Consider the following 9,994-nt stretch of genomic DNA (forward strand, 5'->3'; position numbering starts at 1 on the left):
CCCACAATATGGCATGCCAAAACAAATAGTGTGTTAAAATTTCAAGCATCTGCGATAAATAGTTGCCGAGAAATCTTTGACGGAAATTTGTTTGAAAATTTTGGCTAAAAATAAACAAAGTACTCATTACACAGGAAGTTGACGTCCAATTGGTACAAAAATACATCCCACGATATAGCATGCTTATACAAATACTGTGTAAAAATTTCAAGCATCTGCGATAAACAGTTGCTGAGAAATCTTTGACGGAAATTTGTTTGAAAATTTTGGCTAAAAATAAACAAAGTCGTCATTTAACAGGAAGTTGACGTCTGATTGGTACAAAAATATATCCCATGATATGGCATGCCTATACAAATATTGTGTAAAAATTTCAAGCATCTGCGATAGACAGTTGCTGGGAAATCTTTGACGAAAATTTGTTTGAAAATTTTAGTTAAAAAATAAGCAAAGTCGTCATTTAACAGGAAGTTGACGTCCAATTGGTACAAAAATATATCCCACGATATGGCATGCCTTAACAAACACTGTGTAAAAATTTCAGGCATCTGCGATAAATAGTTGCTGAGATAAATGCGACAGAAATTTTTGTTACGGACGGACAGACAGACGGACAGACAGACAGACAGACAGACAGACAGACAGACAGACGGACAGACAGACAGACACACAAGGGTAAAACAGTATACCCCCTCTCCTTTGGAGCGGGGGTATAAAAAGATGCAACACAACCATATTGAAAACAAAGTTAAACTTAAAAATACCCATAGAATTCAAGTCTAAAATAGGAACTTGATTTTAAAAACATAAATGGATCAGTAAAAGAATTTTTAAAAATGTAGAAAAGGAGAAAAATACATGTATACCATGTTATTGCTTGTAAAAAAAAAATGCAAAAAGTTTACCCCCAAAAAGCACCCACACTTTGATATGTTAATGTCTGATCACATTGACTATCCTACATGTACTTTAATGGCTGACCATTTCAAGAAATGGGACGATAAAACTTTTGTGTGCTGCTTTTCTGGAAATGGATTACTTAAACTTCCACTGGCTCCGTGGCATCTTTCGGATCAAAAGGAAGTGGATCGTTATTAACGCTCTCGTCGTCAGCATCATCTCTTGCCACTCTAAAATGGAAAATAGGAATGTAAACAGAATATCAGATGAGCCAGCATTAACCACTGAAGATTTGCTATTTTTATTTTTCATGAAAAGAAAAGAGTATGGTTCAATGGAAAAGATTTCAGTTTTGCTTGAAAGTAATACAAATGCACTTCAAATACAACTGTAGGTAATAATTTCACAAGTGAATGAATATGAATGATTATAATATAGAGAAGACACTGACCCTCCAGCAGACGACACAGATGAAGAAATGGACGGTGTTCTCCTAAGATCTGACTGGAATGTGGACAGAAGCTTGGTGCTTCGATCACTGTAAGAACTGGCAGGGGCATAGACTTCTGGATTGGGACCAGGGTCATAATAATGACCGTTTCTGAAGTAACCTAGTGATGAATCATTACTCTTAGAACTGCTTATTGGATTTTGAGTGAGTTTTTGGACAGTTTCTTTCTTGGTCCTATTTTTATCAGGAAGAAGAGTTGAGACAGAATTGCGAATTTTTGCGTAAGAAGGCAATGTGTGGCTATGATATTCGACTGGCACTGGGGCACTGCTGTAGTAGCTAGCATGAGAGGCGATATTGCTATCACTCTCGGCCCGCGTGACATTGGGAACTGCATACTGATGGTTCTGTTGTTTATCTGGAACATCTATGTACGATATTTTGCTTTCACCTGCCTCAGCAGAATCACCTGATCCATTCTGCTCCTATGAAGAAAAGGTAAAACATAAAAAACATACATGAGTGTACATGTACATCCATTGTAATGGTTAAGAAATATTTAGAGCACAAACATGTCAGATAGACAAAATTAAGCTAATAGAATTGTTTTTACTAAAAGCTTTTTTTTTTAATCAAAATATTAGAACTATGGAGCTTATCTCACAAATTTACTGTACCTGATTTCCCAGCTGATGATCCTCCAGCATCTGAGTAGCCCACTCAAGAAGGCCAAGAGCATCAGATGGAATACTGGCTCCAGGGTCTTTCTTATGGACCAATACTAGCACTCGACACAACTGATGAATGACTCCTCTATCATAAATAGATAACAGAGTGTAGAATTAGTCATTTCTTAGCATTTTAATAATTTTTCCATCAAAATATTAAATTAAAATAAATATTTATCTTTTTAATGTTTACAATATCTGCTCTACAGCAAGTTTCAACAACTTTTGTAAACAATAATTATTTGGTCATATCACAGAATTTGGTTTCCTGTCAGAAAAAGTGTATGAGCCAACAACTGTTTCTATTAAGTGATATTTATCTTTAATGATTTTGGCTAAGAGGGAAAATAGAGAACAGCAGATTTACATGGGCTTGACTTTTAAATCTTCCATTAAATTAACAAATCTTCCTTATTTTACATCTTTAATGACTGTACATAAAATCTTGAACTTTGTAAAATGACAAGAATTTCTTTTTAATTTTGATTCATCAAGAATGAACAGACAACAGTGTTGAAAGATATCAACATTTGAAGTATTTAGCACACTGATGATTGAAAAACCTAAAATAAATTCATTCATTTTGACAACAGAGTGAATTTTTCCTTGAATCTACATGTAGCTTTACTGTCCACATACTTGTATGTGGAAACTCTGGCATCCTGGGGGTCCATGGCTCTGAGCTTCTGTCTGATGTGATTGAGGAGGGTCAGGAGGGAGGGGGCCTGGGGTCTCAGCTTATCCAGCTCTGTCAAGTACACCTCCTTATCTACCACACTCTTCTGTAGCATGTCTGAGTCTGGTTCTACAAAGTGAAGCAAGCATACACAGGTGTATAAAGATCCAGTGTGTGCACCAGTCTCTCTCATCAATAATAAGTATAATGCCATCATAATACAAAACTTTCAAATGGTGATAATATTCAGCATATGAAGAGCATATACGTAAGAGTGAAAAAAGATTACCAGTACATCTTATGACACAAGTTTACTGTTAGTGTACCTGTACCCTAAAGATCTTTTAATAACATTTCATATTATTTAACAGATATCAAATCAAGTCCTTACCAAATCCTTTGTTGTCATATAGAGGTATCTGTAAAGATAATCAGAAGAGTATGCTTAGATACTGTAATCAAATTTTATTTATATTCCCCCTCTCCCGACCAACATGTCAGAGTCATCCAGCAATATAATTAGGATAACTTACAGTGGTGTGGGTGCCTGCCTGCATGTTTCCAGCCTTGTAATGTTTCTGATGCAAGTTGATTTTTTTCCTACAAAATCAAAACAAAAGTAAGTGGCAGGCTTGGGGCGAATTACGTTGTAAAGTAATGCATTACATTACCATTACTTCATGAATTTGGGCATTAAATTACCATTACCATTACTTTATTTTCTTGAAGTAATGCATTACATTACCATTACATGAGTAAAGTAATGCATTACCATTACCATTACTTTTTTTTTAAGTAAAGCTAATAAAGAGTTTTTGCAAATGTTTCAAATATACAACACTCTTTAACATATCTACAGCTTCATGCTCAGTATCAGGTTCAAATTCAGTGAATAAACAAGAGTCATTCTATATTTGCTCATATAATCATAATGTGGCAATATGAACAACATATTACATAAGTAAAATGATATTTATAGACATTTGGCATGATACAATATCAGATATGAAATAGAGACACAGGATAATATGCGTAACAAAAAACAATTTATGAAATAATGTTGCGGTTTTTAAAAGCTAAATATAGATATATCCCCAGATTACACAAATCTTTATAATTTTGGACACTTAATTTTATTAATTTATAAACAGATGATTTTTCCCAGTTATATTTCTTAATATATTTTAATTGTATTTCTTTTTACGGAGGAAACTTTAAGACAATAGATTGCTGTTGCACTTATGATCGAAGTTTCAAAGGGTTCATCTTTTAAATGCATCCATCTTCCGGGCTATACTAAATAAATGTTTTGCAGGAGCAGTCAAAGCTTGGGCTGGAAAATACTGTTTGACGATCTTTATCTTAGGATATATTAAGTGCAATAATAGATTAAATACATAAATCTTGTATTTTCTATCAGTCCAAACTAATATACAGTGTAATTAATATACAAGAGAGAGAGAGAGAGAAAGAGACAGAGAGAAAGAGAGAGAAAATAAGTAAGATTATTTTCAAATGGGTTATAATATTGGAAGTGATATTGATTTTCATCATGGATGGACAGTGCATTCATTTTGCTTTTAAAGGTGCATGTCTGTCTCCTATTCTATTGTGACATTGCGAAGGGAAGGGGATTGGGGTGTTTAGCACTTCTTATAACAATAGATTGTTTTGATACTTAGATTATCCTGGGGGCATAGTGTGTTGTTGACACATTTCTTGTTGAAGTGCAAACTAATTGGAGTAAATTGTTTTAATGATTAAAAACTCTTAATAACAACACTCTTAAAATATTATGAAATTGTGCTGTTATCTTTAGTAATATAAACAATTCAAAAATGAATTTTAAAAAACCTTTTTTAATAAAACATGTACAATTAAAACATTTTTTTCTTAATTAGAATTATTTCTTTCTTCTTTAAAAATAAATTTAATCAAATTCACTTTCAGCTATTCATTTATTCATCACATTTTTTTTAAAGTGAACATGCATAAATATGCATAGTAATGCAAAGTAATGCCATGTAATGCCAGCATTACACTAGATTTTGGAATGTAATGCATTACATTAGCATTACTTGTAATGCTAATTTTGAGGCATTACACATTACTAGCATTACTTTGAAAACATGTAATGCATTGCAATTCATTACCATTACATTTAGCATTACCCCAAGCCTGGTAAGTGGTTAGATTAACACAACAACATGCAAATCAAAACACAGAAAACCAAACGAGCAAAAGTTGAATGACAACCATTCAAGGATCAACAAATCATTAAATGATGTCAACATACCTTGTTCTTTTCAGATGACAATAAAATATGATGCCTACGATCACACACAGTAAAATTCCAGCTGAAACACCTGCTACAACTCCTATAATGATGTTGATATTGGCAGTGTCATTTTCATACCCTAAAAAGAAACCTCTGATAGATAAAACATATAAACCAAGGAAATTTATGATGTTTTGAACAGTTATATCATCTGGCAATAAAATCATAATTCAAGATACTAAACATACGTAATCTACATCTATAAACATATGTGATCCAGGCAAAGTTAAGACTAAATACTTATGAGAGAGACTTCAAATGTATATTAGTTACTTACTTTTACATATATTTCCCTGGAGATGGGGCAGTTTCAACTTCTGCGCTTGTCCATTGCATTTCTCCAAACAGTTAAGTGTTTCTTCATCAAGAAAATTTGTACACCTATAATTATACCAATTTTAATTGAAATGCATTCCATTTGATGATACTCTGTGGAACAAGATTGACAGAAATCACATTTAAACATAACAATTTTTTTAGAAAATATGAAACTTTATCTCTTGTAACAGAGCGACATTAACATTGACTGACTTTTGTTTGGGAACTACATGTACCTGCGACATCCATTAGCACCACACTCCAGGCAGTCTTGAAGTGAACAACTTACTAAAAACAGACAAAAGTCAAAAAGTTAAAATACTGTATTTTACAGATGATATTTTTTCTCTGAGAAGCTATCCTCAGGATATCAGGATAATCTTGTCTATAGATTTTGGGGGGGAAATGGGTTATACATCAAATAGAAAACTTGTGGCATTTTAACAATATGATGTAATATCTATTAACTGTGTTGCTTTCAATGCATTGTATTACCATTTTGGCAGTCCTGTTGGTTGGAGTGCAGTGTATATCCAGGGGAGCACTGACAGCTTCCATTAAGACATTGAGACTTCCATCCACAGCTGATGTCTGTAGGACACAGCCCTGTAATACAGACAACTCTCCAATATCACCAGGAAATAACTCCTGTAGTACGTTCATCAAGAGGAATGACATAAGTACTGATAAACTACAAGTACTAAAATTTGAATAAATACATGTACACTACTCTAAGTTAATGAGTAGCCATAATTATAATGCCTATTAATCTATTCAATAAAGTCAAGAGCAATACTGAAATTATAAGATAGAAAATTGATATTTATTAATGTGCACATTGGTTACCTTGACATCTTTTGAAAATACAAAGCAACAAAATTGGCCAAATAAGTAGCAGTTTCTTCTTCCTCTTCATATCAAATTTCAATCGAAGATAAGGAGGATCAAGCAACCTTAATAAAAAAAGAAATCAAATAAAAATTTATATGCAAGAACTTGCATTATTCAATTTAAAATATGAACAAAAGGCCCATGAGCCACATCGCTCACCTGAGTAATTTCTAACTGACCATAGTAGCTGACCCCTTCCCTCCAACAACGTTAGCCCTCAGACTCTCTGATAACAGGGTTATATATATACAGTTTGATTAGAATTTAAATATTCATTGAGCTATCCTGCATCTATTTACTTTCACTGATTATATATATAGATATATCATATTTTCTTTTAAATTGAAGGATTTTTTCTACTTAAATTTTGTAAAATGGAATTCCTCCATTGTATCTTCTCCATGACCACTAGGAGTTCAATAAAAATAAAATTGTAAATACTTCAAACTATAGCTAGCTTTCATATTAATTTCACAATAACTGAAGGAGAATTTGGTTCCCTATACATGTACCAGTATTCCAAAGCAATCCCCATCTCACTAACTTTTGATTCCTCTTTCTCTCTAGTTTCATTTCTTATGATATTAATAACTCCATATTTTCTTCAGATTTTCATATAGCCGTAATGTCGCGTGTATAACACGCACTTATTTTCAGCCAAAATTTGATCAAAAGTAGGGGGTGCGTGTTGTACATAGGACTAAAATTTTACCCCATTTTTTCAAGCCGTGATTCTTGATACCACAGGAGTAGTGACTGCCGATATAGCGTGTTTTTTACTGCATCAGAAATACCTTACTCTTAGTTTTATTTCCATGTATTGAAATATTTATCCTCTCTCAACACTATTTCTTGCATCAAACGAGTTTAAATATCACCAGTGTATTCGCCATTACATAAGCAGCCACTTGTTGACTCGGAGTGTGGTCAATGCTTGTTTAACAATTTCCGGTGTCAGAAGCATGCACCTGTCTTGTGTCAGACTTCACAGGGTGTTTTCAAGTGCATGGAGATTAGCGATTATTCTGATTTTATTAAACTTGATTACTTCAGGTCCAGTTATGCAGTTAAACGTTATTGCTTTACATAGACACTGTTAATAATACATTGATCATTTGTACGACTTGATGATGACGATAAACGACATACAACGTTTCTTTACAATGTTTATTTAAAAACAATCAAAGAGTTTGACAATAATTAATCAATTAAATCATTTCTTTTGATGTTGTTTTGGTTTATACCTGCAAACATTATTACTTTTAAGCACTAAGCTCCGTTGCCTTTCGATCTTCTCTTCAACTTCTCCGCTGTTGTATAAGAAACTCTTTACGAAGTGTCTAATGATATTTGATACCGTCCATGTAAATCATGCCGTTTTTTAAAGTAAAATTGTAAGAATTTTGACTCTAATATCTCTTGGGCCATGTTCTGATCACGAAATTACAGTAATTGCACTTGGGTTATGAAATTATCATTAAACATCGATAGTTATTTGGAAAAGTGGAAGCCGTCGATTTTCATCGCTGTGAAATGTTCCGATCACAAAATTAAAGAAATTGCCCATGGATTATAAAATTAACATGAAACATCGATAGTTTTGGAGGGAATAACGGCCGTTCATTCTGCAATTTTTTTGGTGCGTGTTATACATAGGACCTGCTGTTTTTTTCGCCATTTTTTGGTAAACTTTGGGGGTGCGTATTATACACAAGTGCATATTATACACGATACATTACGGTAAATATTTTGATTCTGAAAAACATGTAAATGTTGGAACTGAAGACAGTTTACATTTCGACCCATGTTTATTTGTTTTGTGATATATCATGATATGTGCGCATTAATGTTTAAAATAAAAAAATAATAGGTCAGGCCAGTAGCTGTTATGAAAATTTAGGGAAACTAAAGCTGAAACATGGGTCGAAGCGTAAACCGTCTTTGGTTCCAACATTTACATGTTTTCTAGAATCACAATATAAGGGCTTGCAAAGAGAAGTGGATCTAGTCTATGCCTGTCCACTTCTCAAAAGAGAACACATTTCAAAGGAGAACTGTTAAATCTATATTGTTTGAACTCTGATGTATTTTCGGATCTTAATAATCTGGGAAAGTGCAAAAAGCATTTTCATGGGACTGAGTATAAACAGAGACATAGATAACAGCATCTTCGCTAGCCAAGGGTTTCCGATACACTACGCTTCTCATAAGAAGCATAGTGTATCGGAAACCCTTGGCTAGCGAAGATGGTGTCTTAATATAAACATTAATAAAAGAGGAGTTTCAGGTGGCAGTTGGCTACCCGTCGTCAAAGATTTTGCCAACATTTAATAGCTGGCCTAGGTGTCAAAGTAGCATACTGGACAATGCAATAGCTTTTCACCGCTGCGACTTGAGTTCGATCCATTGTTCGGCAATGGTTGTATATGATAGGGTGCGGCAGTCGCCCGCTTGGACACGTGGGTTCTCTCCGGGTACTCCGGCTTCTTCCCACACTAATGACCCCCGCACACTAACATCCGTGCCAACGAGAGATATCAATATAAGTTGTAGAACTTGTTTATCAATCTTTGTAAAATAAATAAAGTTCAATTTTCATTTTAGCTTGCCCATTTTCATTTTTCATAAAAACAAAATACTTCTTGTTTAAGATCATTTTACTAAAATGTAGTTCTCAAAGTAAGGTTGGTCCCGTAACATTTTTCGACAAAAAAAACATGCTAATGGTGGCGTTGCTGATCTCTGTTATATATGTCTCTGGTACAAAATATTTTGTGTGCATTAAATTATGCATCAACTAATAAAGTTGATCAGAATATATAGCTACAGCTGTTTCCTTCACCTATCCAGTCAGAATGATTTGTCTGACCCGTGAAGATTGTACTCCTTTACGTGTATGATCTCCTTAATCAAGTAATACTGACTAGAATCTATACTCTGTCCCAAGATATTTTGGATTCACGTTTGGACGATTTTTAATAAAAATACACTTACCTGTGAAAGAAGTGCAATTGAAATAGTTGAAAGGGATAGTTTCCAAGATTATTTCATTGATACATTATCATCTTTCACTCGGAAAAATTCACAGGAACGAAAACAGATTCCTTACGGAAATTTATAATGGGGAATGTTTACATTTTTTCTCCATTCGGAATACACTCGGAAAACATCGCGCAATATTTCAACGTTATCATCCGGGCTTGCTGCAATGCAAAATCTCCGTAGACATCACATTTTTTAGCATTGTATTGAAACCTGATAAGCTAACAGGGGCGTTTTGACTGAGAAATCTTGGAAATTTTTCATACTTTTGAATGAACATCGTTTGGATCCTGAGGTATTTATAAATATCAAACAATTAAGCCAAACGTGAATCCAAAATATCTTGGGACAGAGTTTACATGAAAACTTGCAACCCTAAGGCAATCAAGACATACAATAATCTATTCATATGCCAACTTAATAATGAGGATTTTTATTTTGAAAAATCTTTTAAAAATAAAACCAATTGCTCAGATAAAAAATTTAACATTACCATTCTTCTTCAACCTTCTGTAATCTTCAAGGGCTATTAAAATGGCATGCTTTCCCAATGTTATGATTGAACAAGTAACGGAACTCTTTTGTTTTACTTAGAGGTGTGTTATTAATGCCGAGCCCGATTTCTAAAAATTAAAATATCTGTAATATTT

At 33.7% G+C, this 9,994-nt stretch overlaps 1 protein-coding gene across 1 annotated transcript; it reads right to left on the bottom strand.

The window, feature by feature from the left end:
- Window positions 1-718: 718 nt before the first annotated feature.
- Window positions 719-9,971, bottom strand: LOC128165666 (uncharacterized). Its single transcript, XM_052830431.1, has 12 exons — window positions 9,838-9,971; window positions 6,258-6,364; window positions 5,907-6,017; window positions 5,648-5,699; window positions 5,371-5,474; window positions 5,052-5,172; window positions 3,289-3,355; window positions 3,147-3,174; window positions 2,719-2,884; window positions 2,029-2,164; window positions 1,352-1,836; window positions 719-1,130 (listed from the first exon to the last, which is right to left on the bottom strand). Exons 2-12 carry the CDS (start codon window positions 6,325-6,327, stop codon window positions 1,040-1,042), a joined length of 1,431 nt encoding a protein of 476 aa, XP_052686391.1. The 5' UTR covers window positions 6,328-6,364; window positions 9,838-9,971; the 3' UTR covers window positions 719-1,039.
- Window positions 9,972-9,994: the final 23 nt, after the last annotated feature.

Source organism: Crassostrea angulata, chromosome 10 (assembly GCF_025612915.1).
Source record: "Crassostrea angulata isolate pt1a10 chromosome 10, ASM2561291v2, whole genome shotgun sequence".
NCBI classification, from domain to species: Eukaryota; Metazoa; Mollusca; class Bivalvia; order Ostreida; family Ostreidae; genus Magallana; species Magallana angulata.

What these genes read in the sequence shown, in the direction of transcription:
- LOC128165666 (XM_052830431.1), bottom strand. Translation starts at nt 6,327, where the DNA reads ATGAAGAGGAAGAAGAAACTGCTACTTATTTGGCCAATTTTGTTGCTT. An exon ending in CCAACAGGACTGCCAAAATG is followed by an intron (nt 5,700 to 5,906) that starts GTAATACAATGC and finishes GTCTGTTTTTAG; the next exon opens with TAAGTTGTTCACTTCAAGAC. An exon ending in GGTGCTAATGGATGTCGCAG is followed by an intron (nt 5,475 to 5,647) that starts GTACATGTAGTT and finishes GTATAATTATAG; the next exon opens with GTGTACAAATTTTCTTGATG.